The sequence below is a fragment of the Alligator sinensis genome, unplaced genomic scaffold (genome assembly GCF_000455745.1).
Source record: "Alligator sinensis unplaced genomic scaffold, ASM45574v1 scaffold639_1, whole genome shotgun sequence".
Taxonomy (NCBI): Eukaryota; Metazoa; Chordata; order Crocodylia; family Alligatoridae; genus Alligator; species Alligator sinensis.
Genome location: NW_005842771.1, coordinates 545,247 through 563,955, shown reverse-complemented (window position 1 = coordinate 563,955; position 18,709 = coordinate 545,247). Strand labels below are relative to the sequence as shown.

At 51.1% G+C, this 18,709-nt stretch overlaps 1 protein-coding gene and 1 non-coding gene across 6 annotated transcripts in view; one reads left to right on the top strand and one right to left on the bottom strand.

Annotated features, from left to right (window-relative positions):
* LOC102383737 (zinc finger protein 345-like) overlaps positions 1-9,130 on the top strand; it is an 11,372-nt gene extending 2,242 nt beyond the window's left edge. For 3 of the 5 annotated variants that reach the window (XM_025216863.1, XM_025216862.1, XM_025216865.1), the window contains 4 exons: positions 903-1,628; positions 1,757-1,967; positions 2,402-2,491; positions 5,914-9,130. In XM_025216863.1, coding sequence (XP_025072648.1) covers positions 1,002-1,628; positions 1,757-1,967; positions 2,402-2,491; positions 5,914-7,319 — 2,334 coding nt within the window. In that variant the 5' untranslated portion in view covers positions 903-1,001 and the 3' untranslated portion in view covers positions 7,320-9,130. Of the gene's footprint in view, positions 1-186; positions 242-902; positions 1,629-1,756; positions 1,968-2,401; positions 2,492-5,913 lie in introns of those variants that run through there. The other 2 variants (XM_025216864.1, XM_025216866.1) reach the window with 2 other exon arrangements.
* Positions 9,131-14,634: 5,504 nt separating this feature from the next.
* On the bottom strand, positions 14,635-14,707 carry TRNAK-UUU. The gene has a single exon. It is a non-coding gene; the product is annotated as a tRNA-Lys (tRNA).
* Positions 14,708-18,709: the final 4,002 nt, after the last annotated feature.

The window sequence follows — 18,709 nt, the reverse complement described above, 5'->3', positions numbered from 1 at the left end:
AACCAAAATAAAATATATAGCACAAACCACAAAAGCTTGTGCTATATATATGTATTCACTTTGTTTAGTCTATAAAGTACAAATCTACCCTGCCTTCTGCTTGATTTCAGACTAACACAGCTAACTATGTCTCTCAAGCAGTCCCTGCAAGAACTGCCTCCAATTGGGCTGGAGCTGAGTGCAGGGGGAGCAGCTGCCTGCCAGAGAAGGGGGCTGTGGGCTGATACAGCGGGGAGAGGAGGTGAACCATGGGCTAGGTGGGATGTGTGATGATATGGTGGGCTGTTAGGGCCTGGGCTGTGGGGTTGCAGTGTGGGAGCTGTGGGGAAGATGCGCTTTTGAGCGGTACGAGGCTAGCTAGGCTGGGGAATATATGCAGGTTGCTGTGGAAATGGCAGACTGTGGGACTCTGAGGGAGTGAGTTATGGACTGTATAGGGGAGGGGAGCTCTGCTGTTGTGGTAAAGTTGTATGTGGGGCCATATGCCAGACCAGTGGGTAAGGGGTTGTGGGGATGGTGGACTGGGGGTGACCACATGGGGCTTGTAGCCATGTGACTGCCTGTAGGACCTGACAGTGGGCTGTGGGGGCTGTGCAAGGGTATAAGGGGAGCAATGCATGGAGATGCAAGACGCTCTGGTATGTACAGGATCCTCCGTGCCTGTGCAGTGTTAGAAGCCTGGGGCCTGTACCAGGGTTGCTCCCTGGTTTATGCTGTGAGGATATAGTAATGGAGGTTGTTTCAGGAGCCAGCCTACTCCCTGTTCCCTATCTGAGAGTATGTTGTGACAACCATGTGGCTTCTCTACGTGGGTGAGCATGAAGAGTGCAGAGATGGGATGGTGGCTGATGGTCCTGGATCCCTGATCAGTGATAAAATCCATGTTGTGTCCTTTCATGCAGGTGGCCCAGTGGACAGGATGCTGCCAACAGGCCATCTGTGAGCAGTGAATACGTGAGGGTGCAAGCCCAAGCTGGACTGAGGCCACCCCATCGGAGAAAATGGCTACTGAGATGGGACCAGCACCAGCCCTGGGTCTCCTGTTCCCAGGATTGGTTCAGACCTCAGTGAAGATGGAGGAGCAGGACCCAGCAGGTCCTGGATCTGGGGTGGGGCCTGAGGGAGCAGGGAAAGATCTTTCTGTTATCCAGGCCAGGACTGGTGGGGTGTCCCCAAGATGGGTGACAACAGAGCAAGTAAAAAAGGAGCCACAGGAGGAGCCAGCCCACCGCTGGGAGGTCCAGTGGCAGGAGGTGCCACAGGTCCTGTGGCCCCCTGCTGAAGCTGTGCCAGCTCCAGGTACCCCACAGCTGCCAGAGTTGGTACTGAGGGATGACCTCCCTGCCATGGAGAAGTGGCGCCAGCGCTTCAGGGGCTTTCGTTATCAAGAGGCCAAGGGACCATGGGAGGTGTGTTGCCACCTGCAGGACCTCTGCCAGCAATGGCTGGAGCCCCAGCGCCGCAGCAAGGAGCAGATCCTGGAGCTGCTGGTGCTGGAGCAGTTCCTGGCCATCCTGCCCCAGGAGATGCAGAGCTGGGAGTGGGGGCGTGGTGTGGAGACCTGTGCTGAAGCAGTGACACTGGCTGAGGGGTTTCAACTGGGGCAGCCAGAGGATGAGAAGTTCCAGGTGAGAGCATTTCATCCTGATCACTGTTGATAGTGTTGGTCCCATCTCCATGTGTCTGGGGTATGTTCCTTCCCATTCCCATCTCTCCCAGTTCCTGGCTCCCTAGTGACTTGTTTTCTTGTCCCCAGGTCACAGTACACATGGAGGTCAAGGAAATGGCCTTGGACAAGATGGCTTCAACTGGAGCAATGCGAAAACCGCATGACTCCTGGTTTGAGCAGCTGCAGTCCCATCCTGTATGTGTGCCCCAGGAGGAGGCAAGACAAGGTGAAACCCCAAGGCCCCAGGATGAGTCACCTTATGTTTCTGAAGAAGAGTCACCATCCCACCAGGAGTTAGGTAAGTATGCAGGGGCCTGGGTCTTCACACCAGAGTGCCTGTTCAGCATTTGGGATGAGATATGCTCTATCCCTACCCATCTCAGGTGTGACAGGTCCTTGATCTCTATAACTGCATTTCTGGGGTAGGACAGGGCTCCTATTTCTGGTACTTGGCAGCCCCTAGTTTGAGAGGTCCCTGACCTTTTTCACTGCATGTTTGCAGACCCAGTAGAAACATCCTGGAAACATTGAAACATTGAAACAGAGAAACATTGGCCCTTATACTGCTATAATGTTTGAAATCAACAATCAAATTCAGTCATCTTTCTCTCATGCCTGCTCTGAGCCCTGTCTGCCCAAAAATGGGCTAGTGCAGTTGTTGGGGAAATGGGTTTGCCAAACAACTTTTGAGTCTCCATGTGCAGTTAGCTCCAGGTCTCTGTCCTGCTGCAGATTCCCCTGACACAGAGGAGACCTGGGATTCATCAGCAGATGAAAGCTCCTCAGGCTGGTTCCCTAGACAAAGCCCTTCTTCAGGAGAAGGTAAGGAGCAGCATTGTGTTCTTTCCAGCAGCAAGAGGCACTGTCTGTCAGTGGAAAACATTCATCTGGCCGTGCTTTTTAATGGGACTCTCTGCTTCAGCAGATAGGCTTTTCCTTTTCTCCTGTCATCCTTTGGAACACCTTGTTATACCCTGGAGCAGATGGCCCTGGTCTTTCCCTTCCCTTTAACCTTAAATTATGGGTCCTAGCTTAGCACCAGGATCCCCATGACATGCAGTGTCCTTACAGATTTTGACATGGCGCTGTACATGCCATTCTGAGCAGGTCAGAGTCCTCAAGGCTCTTCTCAAATTTTATGACCAGAGAAGTCTATTAGCAGGAGCTGTGGGACTTCTCTCTCTCACGCACTGAGGCTTGAGGATACATTAGGCACATGCCAGCCTGGGAGAAATAGCAGAGCTTTCTCTGTGCCAGCAGAACTGGGGCTTGCCTGTGGGCTCGCTTCCCCACCCAGTAGGTGCAGGGAGCCTGAGCAAAGCTGAGAAGCAGTTTCTTGAAGACAGGCCTTCAAACTAGGAACTGTTGAGTGGGAGGCTGGAATAGAGAGGTTTCTTTATATTGTTGGGAATAGCCCAAAGTCATCAAGTAGTACACTGCATTGGGTCTCTCTGCTCTCACAAGGTGTCAAACTTTCATTTTGGTTCTATCTGTTTCTGGTCACTGTACAGTCAATTTGTCTTTATTGACCATCTCTTTTGGATGTGATTCTAGGATTGTCCTTGTTCTGAGAAATTGCCTAGATCAATGTCACAGGATAAGCTTTTGCATGCTGTAAAATGTGTCTCTTCTTTTTTTGGTCCCTATCCATAACTCCCATTGACTGTGTCATACCATTACAGTGTTTACAAACTTGCACATTTGTATCCACTCCTGTGACCATCCTTCCTCTGGATGGAAATGTTGCTATTAGTTACATTTACAGTTATTAAAAAATCTTTCCTATGCACTGTGGATGATGAATTACATTCTCTTCCATAAAAAATGAGTTGTCACCCATCATTAACTCTTTTCACATCCATAAGTCCTCGCTTTAAACCTTCACCACAAATAAGTTCATTTCCATTTCTTTGCCTAGAATTACCTTAATAAGAGAGATTTTATCCATCTGTAACGGTATTCAATGTTACTGGAGTTTAGGTTGTAGCCGTGTTGGTCTAAGGACATAGGCAGACAAGGTTCCTTGGGTGAATATGATATCTTTTATTAGACCAACCCAAATTTGGGTTGGTCTAATAAAAGATATCAAATTCACCCAAGGAACCTTGTCTGCCTTCAATGTTACTGTTCATTTTTACACCTTGAAAATATGTAAAAGCTTTCTCTTTCTTTCCAGTATATCACAGATCATTGAATCTCTGCCCCCACCTTCCCTGGTGCTTCTATTTTTCTTATACCCCTTATATACCACTGCATGGTTGGTACTCTGTATTTCAATGACCATCCCTCCACTAACTGGGTGACAAGGTCCATCATCTATTGAAGGTTTTCCCCTGCAGTGCCTTCTCTTTCATTCTAAATGTCTACCTTCCCTTTTCCTTCAAGACTTTAGTAGAAGTCTTGAGTTCATTGGATTCATTTTCCAGTTGGTTACTCTTCATCTAGTACCCAGTCATAAACACTCTTTAACCACTGCCCCAAACAGGAAATCAAGGCCCAACACCTGACTTGATCTGCCACGGTGAGGGGAGGTGGAGCTCTGGGTCTGTGATGAAAACCATGGAGAAAGCTCATGGTCTAAGGGCCTGTGCCCAGGTGACTTGTGTCAGTCCCCTGCAGCCCACACCCCTCTCAGAAATGCTCAATACCCAGAATTATAGGGGACCTGGAAACTGCAGATCTGCCCTGTGTTGCTACCCCAAGATGTTGACCTCAAATGGGTTATTCCATAATGCGTACAAGCAGGTGTTGTTTCTACTTCCTACAGTTCAGTCATTTGGAGACAAGCAGTTGTTCCATTCTTCCCCTCATTAGGGTTGTTGAGGCCAATGCTAGTCTGCAGTTTTGAATTTTAGGCATAGATCTGGTCTCCCTGGGATGCAATGGTCTCTAATTTCCATCTTCACTCAGCAATGTAAGAATTTATTCCCCAACCCAAGGTGCCTATACCTCTATCACAGCCTGTATGACGGTATCTGTAATCCCCTATGGAAGTTGGCATGGTTGGCAGAAGCTCTGGGGAGCCCTTAGTGTTGAAAAACAGAAAGACTGGGGCTCTTCTACCCACTGCTATTGGTTCCTCATGATTGGTTTGAAGTGGAATTCAGAAAGTGGTTTAATCAGTTTCTCAGGCTGTATTATATGGCTTCATGGGGTGGACAGGATTCACAGTTTTCATTTGTGCAGGTGAGGGAATTGTGAACACTTCATGGTTTACACCAGAATATCCCTTTCTGTTCCATCTCTGGAGCCCCCAGTGTCACAATCCCTGGGCCCCAACACATAGCCCATATGCAACTTAATCCCAAGGCCTTTGCCCTGATGCAGTTTCCATGACCTGGAAGGATAGCTAGGACTAATGATTAGAAAATAACTCTGTGGACTCATTCCCTGCAACAGATCTTTCCCTGCAGGCAGGTAGGAACCAGAGCTCTGCTCCCTCCAGAAGATAGCCACAGAGTTCATTTCAGGCCTGGCTTATCAGTTGCAAATCCTCCCCTCCCAGAACATTTCTTGGAGGGATAAAACATTCTGACTTTCCTACCAAGCCCAGCAGCCCCTTAGGATTTGTCTATACCACAGAAGCATATGGTCCTGAAGAAAGCAGTGCTGAATGCTCCACATAAACCAATGCCTGCTGACCAGTTCCAGAAACCCACCCATGAAACTGCTTTGGACTTGTCCCCAGATGCTTCTCTCAGGAGTGCAAGAGATCAAGAACAAGCACTGGAGACAAGTTCTGAGCAGCCTAACTAATGAACTTCGGCCTCTGGAGCATGTCAGCCAAGTCAGGTGGATGTGGGAGTGCTCAACATCAACTCCGTAAGGACCTACCAGTGTTGTGGGGTAGGTAGATAAGCCCTTAGAGTGCCTCATTTTTCCTTTAAGCATATGCTTCTTGTCTCATTCTCAGCTCAAGCATGAAGCCATTCATTTACTGTCCTAACTCAAATCCCACATGTGTTTCCCTTGTAGGGTGTCTGAGATGATGGGGCTTGGATGCAACAAGCTTTGAGAAACTGTCTGTGAAGTCCACTGAATAAGGGATTATTAGCACAGTACACTTACCTGTCTTTCTTTCTCTTGCACCAAGGACTTGGCATCCCAGGAGATAGACCTCATTTTATTAAAGAAACACAAATGCCAAGGCCCTGTCCTGTTCTGAGACCCATCCCAGCACCGTGAATAGCAGTTTGCCATGTTCCAGCAAGACAGTATAATTTTGTTTTTCCTTCTCCACACAGCAGATGCCGGGGTGCTAAGCAGAGCGGAGGAGCTGCCTCCTGAGGAAAGGCCTGAAAAATTAGAGCTACTGAGGACATCCCCAGGGATATCAGGGGAGAAAGACTCTCCGAGACCTGAGGAAGGTCAATTGCACAAGAGTCAGCACGGGCTCCATAAGCAGAGGGAAAACAAGGCAGCAAATGAGGTATCAGCTCCAGCTGGGTGTGAGATTGGAGCTGGAACAGAGCCAGGAAAAAGCCGAGGCTGTGGGGAAGAATTTGAGAAGCTGAGAGATGCAGCGATCCACAAGGGGAAGCTTCACCAGCAGGAGGGACTGAATCCAAACCATGCTGGTGGGGAGGGCCTCAAAGGGCAGCAGGAGCTCACCACTAAGCACAGTGAGACAGTCCACTCCTGCCCCAAATGCAGGAAAACCTTTGACTGCCCATTGCACCTGGCCTTGCACAAGATCATGCATAACAAAGAGTTGCGTGAATGCGCTGAATGTGGGAAGAGCTTCACCCATCTCTCGACTCTGGCTGCTCACCGCAAGATCCACTCTGGAGAGCGCCCCCACTGCTGCACCCATTGTGGGAAAAGCTTTGTTTTCCAACGGGACCTGTCCCGGCATCAACGCGTGCACATGGAGGAGAGGCCGTACCGCTGTGCTGAATGTGGGAAGAGCTTCATCCAGCACTCCCACTTGGCCCAGCACCAGCGCATCCATTCCGGGGAGCGTCCCCACAGCTGTACAGAGTGTGGGAACAGCTTCACTTGCCGTTCACACCTGGCCAGACACCAACGCATGCATACAGGGGAGAGGCCGTACCACTGTGCTGAGTGTGGGAAGAACTTCAGCCACTCCTCAACCCTTGCCCGGCACCACCTTATTCACTCAGGGGAGAAGCCCCATCGGTGCTTCCAGTGTGGAAAGAGCTTCGCCCGCTCCTCCCACCTGTTGCAGCACCAGCACATCCACTCAGGCGAGAAGCCACACCAGTGCTCAGAGTGTGGGAAGAGCTTCAACTGCTTCTCCAACCTGGCCCAGCACCGGCGCATCCATTCCAGGGACTATCCCCACAGTTGTGCGGATTGTGGAAAGGGCTTCAGCTGCCCCTCCAACCTGGCCAAGCACCAGCGTGTCCACTCTGGGGAGCGTCCCCACAGCTGCACAGAGTGTGGGAAGAGCTTCGCTTGCCCTTCAAGCCTGGCAAAACACCAACGTGTGCACACGGGGGAAAAGCCATTCTGCTGTGCTGAATGTGGGAGGAGCTTCAGCCACTCCTCCCACCTGGCCCGGCACCAGCGCAGCCATGCAGGGGAGAAGCCCCATCAGTGCTTTCAGTGTGGGAAGAACTTCACCCGCCCCTCCCACCTTGCTCGGCACCAGCACCTCCACATGCAGGAGGCTGTAACTCAGCCATAACTCAGCCAGCAGTGTGGATGGGCTTCGGGGACACCTACACCCTCTGCACTGACTGCTGCCTATGTTTGAGCAAGCGGCTTCATCCCTAGGCTGAGTGCAGAGAGAGATTTACCCACTCTTATCCCTCCTGAAACACTGTAGTATTGACTAAGCCTCATGTTTTGATTGCGGGGGCTGAGAGAAAACTCCCCCTGTAAGCTGGTATGCCAGTGTTGGCTTGGGTCCTAGATCTGCTCCTTGCCACTCAGGAAGTGGGCAGATTTTGGCTCCAGAGTAGGTTCCATAGAGACAGAGTTGTGGTGATTGGGAAAGGCCTCAGGCAGAGTTAGTTTGGGCAATGGGGGCATCTCTGGAGAGACTCTTCATCCTCCTCATGGCAGCAGTCTTAGAACCTACATCCTCCTCATGGGCTGGGAACCCCCAATTTCTCCAGGTGGAACAGTGGTGTCCTCCCAAGACAACTGAGTTGACTGATATCCAGTGACTCATGTCCCCTTCCAGCTCTATCTTCTCTGACGCTCTTATGGTTTGGGTATGTGAGACTCTTGGATTACAGAAATAAGATGTTTATTCTTATTAGGAAAGCATTCCCTGTGCTGTATCCTGACCTTGCCTTTCCTTACTCCCACATAAACCCTTTCCAGATGTGCTTGTGTCCATCAGGTCTTTGCAAGATGCAGCTGCTGCTTCCTCCAGAGCTCATTCATCAGGTTTGCTCTTCAGTCTCCCCAGAACTCTACGCTGCCAAATGCCTGCTGCTGCTGCTATCCCCTGACATTTCTTTGTCTATAATGGCTTCTCTTCTAATAAAACCCCCAGGTTTAACATGATGGTCCAGTGGTAGGTCTCTAATTCCTCTTCAGAGCTGTAAAATGGGCATGGACCAGGGCCAGAGCCTCTTCCAGGCCCAAAGGACTTTGAGATTTCCCAGCCCCCCTCACCTTCCGGTGGGATCATTGAGATCCACACAGTGCTGTACAATGAAGAACGTACACCAGGGATGATTTAGCAAGGTTTTCTGAGAAGTAGGTACACTCTGCTGGGTGACAGGAGGATGGCGAGGCTGAAGGAGGGACATTCTGTAGCAGGTCTCACCTTTCCCATGGGAAGCAGATGGAAGGTGCATGAGCAGCCTTTTGGGTTAAAAACAGGAACATTGGAATCTCCCATTGTAAACATTTAGCTTTCTCTACTATTTCTGAAGCTATTTGTTGCTAAGATTAGGTAGGTTAATTACTTATCTCAGCACATGGTGTTTGTGCCCGCCTCTGCTCGATTAGGCGCTCTCGTGCAGCCTTAGCCTGTACTATTGATCGCGCCTGTCCTGGGCTTGCGGGTGGACCCCAAAGACCACCCCAGCTGACATCAGGGGAGCCCCTTGACTCTCCTGCCACAACTTTGAATGTTAACTCAGTGGAGGGGTTCCCCTTCAAGGCAGCCTCCAGGGTCGTCGCGCCGCCCGGCAGGCAGTCACAGGGCTCCGACCTCCCCTACACCCCGGCCACTCACCACCTTGGGTTGCCGGTCTTCGGGCAACCCAAGGCGTTCTTGGCTCTTAGGCGTTCTTGGCTCTACCCGACCTCTTCCCGCGGCCTGCCAGCTACGTGCCAGTGTCTTCAGGCCGTGTCTTGATGCACGGACTTCGAAGTCCTCCAACCTGGCTCCACCAATCTGAATTCCTAACGCCCTATCCCTGTGACTTAACGTGCACTTCCCACCACCGTGATAGCTGAAGCACTAAGGCTACTGGGCCAGGAGGCCACGAAGGGTACCCGGGCCTATGGGCCCCGAGGATCCCCCTGTGCCCAGCTACTCAGCCCTGGTGGCTCACCTTTTACGGTAGTTCTCTGGGGCGCCCCGCCCGCCACTTGTTCCGTCCCTCCTTGGGGTCTTCGGCCGCCCTCCGGCGACACCCAATGGGGTCCCTGCTGGCCACGCCTTGTTGCCTCCTCTCCAAGGCTTTACTGCAGTCTCATTCTTTGATCCCAGCGCCGGTTTGCCCGACGATGCTTTCCCTGCGTCTGTAATCGGCTGCTCCGCTGGCACTGCTGCCGGTTCTGCTGCAGGTGCTGCTGCTGGAGCCTTTGCCGGCTTCGCTGCCAGCCTCTCTCCTGGCTTCTCTGTGAGCCCGGCTGCAGGTGTCGCCGCCTGCTCCTCCGCCGGCATCGCTCCCGGCTTTACTGCTGCCTCTGTTGCCAGCGTCACTGCCTACTCTGTCGGCTCTGTTGTTGGCCTCACTGCCGGCTCTCCTGACTCTGCCCCCGACTTCCCACGCTGCCTGACGCAGCAGCTGAGCCCCTCTGGGTGAGGGCTCCCTCCCCGAGCCTCCGCTCGTCTGCCGCCCCGCCATATCCTTGGGACAGCTTTTTATTTCCACTGGGCGGCGTCTCCCGCCCACGCTGCCCAGCCTCAGCTGAATATAAGCGTGGCTGACCAGCCGTGATGGTGGTTTTGCTGTGCATGTCTCCTCCTGCTCTTCGGGCTCTGCGGAAGGTAAGCGAGGCTTTCCTTTGGCCTGGGGCCCTCCTACAACCCCAGCTCCCCTGGGACAGTCCTTACTTTCATCCTTTCACCAATTGCCTTATCAGCTGATCTCCCTGTGAGCGGGTGCAGGTTCCTAGCTCCTCCTCCCTTCAGTAGTTGCCTGCCACGACTTGGATTGAAAGGAAATGAAGGAGGTATTAGTTGTATTTTAATACTAGTGATCAATAAACGCCACCCAGATAGTACATGCTCATAGTGCAGGTTTATTTTCCAAAGTGAAGTTGCACGGTAGCAGTAACCTCGCTAATTATTTCATTAGTTAGCCACATCAGAATTGCCAAACATAACTTGGCACCTTATACTTCCAGGTTACATTGAAGTGCTCAACGTTCTAAGCACTAATTATCTTGTTAGCAAGGCGTGTTCCTCACGTCTCTCGCATCTGCCTCTTGCTCGGAGTAGTCTTGGCTGCTCCTCTGCTTCTCATGCTGCTGCTCTCAGTGGCGTTGCAGTTCTAGGGTCAGGGTCAGGGCTAGCGTGGGATCTTCCTGCCTGCCCGTTGTCCCGGGATGCCTCTCTCTCTCTACTCAGGGGTCCCCTGGCCACCTGCTCTGCAAAGTCCCGCTTCTCACCACAACTCACTAGAGCCACTGGAATCGTAAAGTACGTAGCCTGCCTCTAGACTGGCGTCGTCAAGTCTTGAATCCCGCAGTCTTGGCGTCTTTCCCGGTCGGCAGGCGGGCTCCTGGTTTTCTCCACCGTCTGTGGCCTCGGCCATCCCTCACACTCTTCTTGTGCCGGAAAGCAAAAGGTATCTGTTCTACCACTGAATATATACCAGCCGTGGCAAGCTAATCACCCAGTCCTGCCCCAGGTGTGTAATTCCCTCCACCTGGCAGGGTGCATTGTCGGGTCAGTTGTGCCCAATCCTGCCTTAGTAACAGGGCTCCTGCCTGAGTCCCTGTTACACTCCCAATCTTTGGACTTTGGAAGGGGCAAAAAGAGCACCTGCTGTTATCTTTCCTGAACAGAGAAGTTCAAGAACTCAGAAAACAGCCCCAACTTTCTCTAAATTACATTAAAAAATAAACCTCATGACTTTTGAATTACCATTGATTTTTTGGAGGAGAGAGGGTTTGTTTTGTGTTGAACTTCACCACAGAAAGTGGAATTGGATTTTGTGTTACATGGTTTGAAGCTGCCTATTACACACTGAATTACAAGAGGCTGAATATGCTGATGAGTGGGAGAAGGGAGCATGGTGGCAGGTCAATTAGGGTCACCTTCTGTGTCTCCAGAAGGCATGAATTCAAAGCCTGGCTATCAAACGCTTCCCTCAGCCCACCCTGCTGTAAATGGGATCATGTCCATTCAGGCTGAGGAAGCAAAGGAGGCTGGATGGGATGCTGGATCCATCTGTCCCTTGTGCTGTTAGTTATAGAAACTGGTGTGCCTTAACTATGCCAGTACAATAGGCTTTTTTAGGCTTTGGAAGATCTTTGACTGTACACAGGGCTCCTACTCATACTCGCCTCTGTAGGCAGGACAAGCTATAGCCACCAGGACTTCAACATGAGGGATACCCATGTTTAGGATAGGCATGATAAAGACACTGGATGCAGAATATAAGTGCCGAATACTGGGAACATGTCCCGTATACAGTCTGTGGCACACAGGAACAGCTCCCTTTTCTCCATAGGGGCTGCCCAGGAACTCAGTGGGTGACCTGCCTCCTCCTCAGCACCTTCTAGCTCCCAGCCCTGAATCCCCCTGAAACCTCATACACTTGTCACTGTGATGGAGCATAAGCAAAAAATTGCGCCGGGCAGAAGAGCCGAAGTATACCCCACTCTGCAAATGTAGGTCAGGGCTGGGCCTCTACTGAATGGGTGCAGGGACCTTGGGTGACAAGTCAGGACTGGGGCAATAAGAACTAAGGTCCAGATGCTAATTCACCTATTAGTGGCCTAAGAAATCTTACATGCATAAGTGAGAGCCTATTCCATCCTGCTCCAGTTCTTAGGAAACAACTCGTGCAAAATGTTTGAGATCTGCTCCTGCTCACTGATTTTGATGCCTTGGTCCGAAAGAAAAGAAGACAGTATGTTTCAGAAGTATATGGGTCAAAGCTTTTTTTCAGCCCATTGAGGTGGGACCATTTTCACCTTGGGTGGTAGTAGTGAGGTTGAAAAAAACATCCCTGTGCCCAAGATTTTTTAACCCTCAAGGCTGAAAAGGAGCCAAAATAAACCAAATCAAAATAAGTGTTTCCCTCATAGCATAACTCCTCACCATCAGACAGTGAGGTGCAGTCAATGGGGTAGAATGGAGGAGGCTGAAACTGAACTCATTTAAATTGTCTCCATAAAACAAGGCCCTTTTTGCTGTGTCTTCAGCAGAGAGCAAAGTTTCACAGGCCCCCATCCCCACTTGGGGAGCCTGTCCAAGGGCACCTCCCCTGTGAGAAGAGTTGTTTCTAGATGGGCAGTTATAGCAGTTGCCTCAGCCCTCCCTCACCCCCCAACTCTCCACTCAGCCCTCTGAGGATTGGGGGCTCAACAATCCTGGTCTGGGGGTACTGGTTTTGGGGAGAGTAATTGGTCTTATCACCACTGGAGCCAATGCCAGTAGCCCAACCAGGCATGGAGGGGTGAAAGGGAAAAGACTCATTCCCCACAGGCACCAGAGAGTTTGCCCTTCCAGCCTGCTGCAGTCCCATCTCCATCACAGCTCCCTGCCCCAAGGGCTACTGGAGAGGTCTCAACCCCACTGATGTTATCTGATCTCACCAAGGCAGGGTAGAGATGCACCTTATGGATAACCTATATTCTTACCAGCCCTTCTGCTACCTTTCCTCTGCATGGGAATGGACTTCTTTTGGGCTTCAAGGATCGTGTCCTTGAGGAACAACCACTTTTCATGTACTCCTTTCACCTTCGGTCCCTGGCCCCACAGCACTTCCCCTACTGTTGCCCTGAGCCTACTGACATTCACATTTTTAAAGTTCAAAACTTCAATCCTAAACATAATGGTTTTGTGGTTACTGTCACCCAGGCTACCCTCTACATTCAAGTTGTTCACCAGATCGTCTTCTTTGGCCAAGACCAAGTCTAGGAGAGCATTACCTCTGGTTGGCCCATGCACTTCCTGAGTCAGGTAGAGCTCTTTGATACAGGTCAGGAAGCAATGCGACTGATCCAATTTAGCTGAGTGTTCCTCCCAAGAATTGTCTGGGTAATTGAAGTCACCCATGACAACCATGTCCCGTGTGTGCGCAGCCTCTACCAATTCTTGAGAGAACACCAGATCAAGCTCCTCCTCCTGGTTTGGTGGTCTGTAGTATAGACCTAACAGTTAGGTCTCTCTCACCCTCCCCCCACCCTTAGTTTGACCCAGAGGGTTTTGAACCGATTTTCTTTGGAGCCAATGTCGGCCTCCAAGGAGGTGTACTGCTTCCTCACATAGAGAGCTACACCTCCACTTTTCTTCCCTACTAGGTCCCTTCTGTGCAGCATGTAGCCCTCTATGGCTACATTCCAATCATGTGAGGAGTCCCACCAGGTCTCTGTAATCCCTACTAGATCATAATGCCCACTGGAGGGTAGGAGGGCTACCTCCTGCTTGTTCCCCATGCTCCTGGCATTAGTGTACCTGAGTCCTCCCTTTGAGACTCTTGATTTCCTGCCATGCTGAGGGAGAACCATTCTCTCAAATCTTGCAGGAGTGGCTCTCCTGGTGTCCCCAACTTTGGAGCTTTGTTGTGTGCCAGAACTCAGGCATGCTCCAGTCAGTTTTCCCCCATCCCCCAGCCATCTAGTTTAAAGCCCTATCTAGAAGATCAGCTGTCTGGCCAAGAACAGGGACTTACCTCTCCATGTGAGGTGAATTCTGTCCCTTCCCAGGAGTCCTCTCTCCCTAAAGTGTGCGCTGTGGTCAAAGAAACCGAAGCCCTGTTGGTACGGCCACTGCTGGAGTTGTCAGTTCACTTCTTCGAGACATCCTTCCCTCCTAGGTCCATGGTCTGCAACTGGGAGCACAGAGAAAAAGACTATCTGTGCCCCCAACCCCTTGAGCCCAGCCCCCAGAGCCCTGTAGTTACTCATGACCTGGTCCAGATTACTCCTGGCCATGTCATTCATGCCCACATGGGTGAGGAGCATGAGGTAGTGGCCAGAGGTTCAGACGAGCCTAGAGATCCTCTCTGCAATATCCCAGATGCGGGCCCCAGGGAGGCAGCAAAACTCACGGGCTAGGGGGTCTGGATGGCAGATGGGTCCCTCAGTGCCCTGCAGGAGTGCCCCACTACCACCCTGCATCTCCTCTTGGGGGTGGTAGTTCACTGACAACCCACCTCCTCCTCCAGTGTCTCCATCGGAGCCTCATCATACGTGGTGAGGGGAGCATACCTGTTGTGCAGTACCAAGGTAGGGGCAGCCATAGCCCTGCACGTCCTCTCCTATCTTCTACAACTTCATGAAGATCATTGCCAAGGGTTCAGATCTCTTCTGCCAATTCTTTCAGGACCCTGGAATTAAGTTCATCCAGCCCTGTTGACTTTAATCCATTCAGACCCATCAAATACTCTGACTGTCTCTTGTTATCTCATCCCTCAGCTTGTCCTCTTTCTTATCCAAATAATCCCAATTAGGTATCTGGTTGCATCTTAATTTTGTGAAGACTGAGGCATTAGGTGTCTGGCTGCAGTTTAATTTTGTGAAGATTGGGGCAAAGTAGCTCCACCATATTTGCATCTTCTGTTAACATCATAGTTGATAGGGTTGAAAGGGACCTGAGCAGATTGTTAAATCCGACCCTCAAAAGCAGATGTTATCACCTGGACAGGGACTTGAACCCTGGACCCTCAGATTAAAAGTCTGATGCTCTACCAACTGAGCTACCCAGGCTCATGTTAAAAGTTTCCCCTAGCTATTTAATAGTAAAACCACAGCTTCCTGGTCTTTCTTTTCCAGTCAAAATACTTGTGGGACCACCTCTTGTTGTCTTTAACCTCCCTCACAAGATACAGCTCATTCTTTACCTTTCCCTTCCTAATTTTATCTCTGCAGGTTCTTATTATTTCCTGGTATGCTTCCTTGGTGACCAAAGCATACAACCCTCTCACATGTACCTAGGAAATATTATCAAACCACATCAAGTTTTGCCACAGTCCCAGAATGCAAAACCATTCACTGCTGTCACCCAATAAATAGGGATCTGCCTGCTCAGAGATCAAACACTGAAGCCACCCCTGCTGTCTCAGACAGGTCTGGAAATGAGATTGTGGAAAGAAACAGAGGGGAGTGAAGAGGGAATGCAGATCCCAGATGGCCTGTGAAGAGGGTTAGGGAAAACAGATGCAACTCAGGTGGTACCCAATAACATACTCCCCACTCCAAATGAAGGGAACGTTAGCAGGGCAGGTGCGCTGAGGAGTGAAACTGCCTATGACACACAGTTTCCCTCCTTCCCCTATAGCACAAGGCTGGGACACGTGTTAAGACTTAACTATATACAAATTTAATAAGATATAAAAGTTATAGGGTTAACATATTTACACATAAGATATAGGAGCTAAAACAGCTTATATACAGGTCAATGCAAACACTATATACAGGTGAGGAATCAAAAGGTGGTCAAAGCAAGAGTCTCATTAAAAGTTATGCAAATTTTATATTCTAATGGAATGCCACTTTACAAAGCGTGAGGTGCAGTTCACAAAATATGAGATGCAGAAACAACGGATAGAAAAGCTAGATATCTAAAAGAACAGAAGAACAGCCCTGGAGCCCTGGAGCCATAGCAGTGCCCACAGATAAAGAGAGGGAAAAGAAAAGAATTACAGGCCTCTGCAACCCAGTTTGAATTGCTTCACTAGGGGAATCTTGCAACCCAGGGCCCTCCCCTTCAGGGTTTCCCCTCCAGCTGCTAGCCACAGAACACTGTGGGAATCCCCTTCCCAGGTAACCACAACTCTCTGCAGCCCTATTCATCCCTTCACTGCTCAGGGCATTCCCGGCCTGGGTCCTCTCTTGGCCCTGTGCATCTTGCATGCACTGATGGCCTCTATATGCAGCATGCTCAGCCTTGTGCCAAATTGGAGGCCTGAGCTGTCCTCGTAGCCTCAGGGCCTTGGTCCACTCCCCGGACCCTCTGTGCACAGTGCACCCGGCCTCATGCCGGGTTGGGGACCTAAACTGCCTTGTGAGGCTCCTAGGGCCTTAGTCCATTCCTGGACCCTCCGTACACCACCTGTGCATCGTGGTCCCAGTCTTGTGCCCGGTGTTAGAGACCCGAGCCACTCTCGGACCCTCCATGCATTGACCTGTGCACTGTGTTCCCGGCCTCGTGCTGGGGGTTGGAGACCTGAGCCACCTCCTGCAGCTTCCAGGGACTCAGGCCCTCTGTGCACCGGCTGTGTACCGTTCACCCTGCCTCATGCAGGGGGGTTGGAGACATGAGCCGCCTTGTGAAGCTCCCAGGGTCTCGGTGCCTCCCAGGCCCTCTGTGTAACGGCTGTGCACCAATGCCATGCTCCCTCACAACGGGGCTGGGAGACGCAGCCGCTTGTTGCTCCCCGTCCGGTGAGTCTCTTCAGGCTCTTCTGGGGCAACTGCTCCGCCCCACTGGCCAGCTCTGCCAGCTCTTCTTTGCCCTCTTCTTCATCCCTCGTCACAGCCACCCATGTGCCGGGCATGCTGCCTTTTTATCCCTCCAGAGGCTCCACCCCTAGATTGCAAATAAACCATTCAGAGAGAGGGGGGATTAGTCCCCTCTCAGATCTGGCTCTTCACCTCACCCCTGGGTAGGGGTGGGACAAGCCTCTCCCCTGCCATCATGTGATTGGTGGGAATGCCCCCCCAATTGCTCCGAGCCCTTCCTAGCCAGCAAGCAAGGCTGCTGCCAGGAAGCCTGCCACACAGACTAGGCTGGACAGAGGAGGAAGAGGGGTTACTGCTTTAGCAGATCATCTATCTCTTTCCTTCCCTGTAATGCTAGAACTCCTTCTTGATCTTCCTCATTTACTTTTGGGTCTGCTTTTTCACCTGAGCATGAATGGGTACAGCTTTCCATGGGTTTTTTAACTAGTCTGTCTGCCGTCTTGTTTCTGTCTGCCTTCTTGTTCTGTCTGCCTTCTTGTTTCCCCACTGCAGTGGACCATTTTTTATTATGTGCTTTTATTTTGACTACTATGACTGTCTCATAGTTGGTTGCTAAGCACTCTAATCTCTGCCAGTATGTTTTTTTGTTTGATCTCAGAACCATCAATTCCTGTGAAATTTGTAGTCATCCACCAAGGGAGATGGATGAGACCCTTGTGCACATAATCTGAGTCCATGACAATAATCACTTCACTCTGCTTCCCTTTCAGCATTTCTAATACTTGCACAACTGCTGCCACTTCAGCCTTCTGAGTTCTGTCTGTACTCAGCCTATAACAAAATGAATACTGCCACGCACATCCTGTCAGACACACACCAGCAAACCCAATAACATATTATATGGGGGAGGTGGGATATGATAATGGCAGGGCAGTGACATGCTGGTGCCCTGCCCCTGCCCATTCTGTTGCCCCTCACTCCCATGCCACAGCCTCCCAGCCCTGCTGCTGCCCTTCACTCCTGACCCACTGACCCCAGCTCTGCCAATGCCCCTCACTCCCAAACTACAGTACCCTTCCCCACTCACTCCAGACCCACAGCCCCCTGGCACTGCCAATGCCCTGCACTCCCAACCCACAGTTGTCCCACCCCTGGGCCTCTCACTCCAAAGCCACAGCCCCCCAGCCCTGCTGGTCCCCCTCACTCCCGACCTATAGCCCCCTGCCACTCCAGCCTTGCTGGAGGGGCCCCAGCTCTCCCTGTCCTGACCAGGCCAGAGCACAGTGACTCCAATTCATGCAAGCAGCAGCGGAGCATGTCCAGCCCCAGCGCTGGCTGAAGGAAAGAGGAGGGGAGGCTTCCAGGCTGTTGTGCCCTGCCAGGCAGCCTGGCCAGGGTCCCCTCTCCCCCACAACTCTTTCTCCCCCTCCCCTGCCCCCCAACAGCTCCTGAGGGCACAGCCACCATGCCTGTGCTGCCGGCTGGCCATAGAGTTCCCTGCTGCACCCCCCTCCCACTCCTTTCCCCCGCTGGAGGGGCAGGCAACCCTCCTCTCTACCCCTTCCCTGTCACAGCCCCAGCCCCCGCTGCCCTGACCAAATGATTGCTTTTTCCTCTAGAACAATACATCTACAACCTGGATACCAGCAACTGTTGTTAGCATTTGTTGTAGCATCAGTTAGAACCTTGTTCTGCATTCCCTCTGGAACATCTACCACCCACCATTGTTCAGGGAGTCTCATGTCTCTCCCTGTCATAGCCTTGTAAGGGAAGACTCAGAGAGCTGCTAGGGGTCATCTCAGGGTCATTAAGATCAAAGGTAACTTCACATCTCAATTTTTTTATTGTTGTTCTACAGCTTTTCTTTGGGTGGTTTTAATTGCGCAATTAGTCTGCTCTACTTGCCCAGAACTTTGGAGGTGTCCTGCAATACACAGGTGTTGCTTGATACCGAAGGCTTGGCACACACCTTGTACTATTTCTGCTACAAAATGTGATCCCTGATCCAAATCTATTCCCTGTGGAGTTTCCCATCTAGAAAATCCCTGTTCTATTAATACCCGAGCTATAGTAAGCCCAGTATTATCCTTAGCGGGAATTGCTTCAACCCATTTAGTGAAACTGTCTACAATCACCAGGAAGTATTTATTCCCTTTTGCTGTCTGAGGGAGGGGCCCAATATAATCTATATGAATTCATGCCCATGGGCCTGCAATCCTTTGGTGGAACAAGGGCCCTTTGTTCACCTGTCTGTCAGGATTGTTGGCAGCACAAGGCAGGCAATTATGTACATACTGTTCCACATCC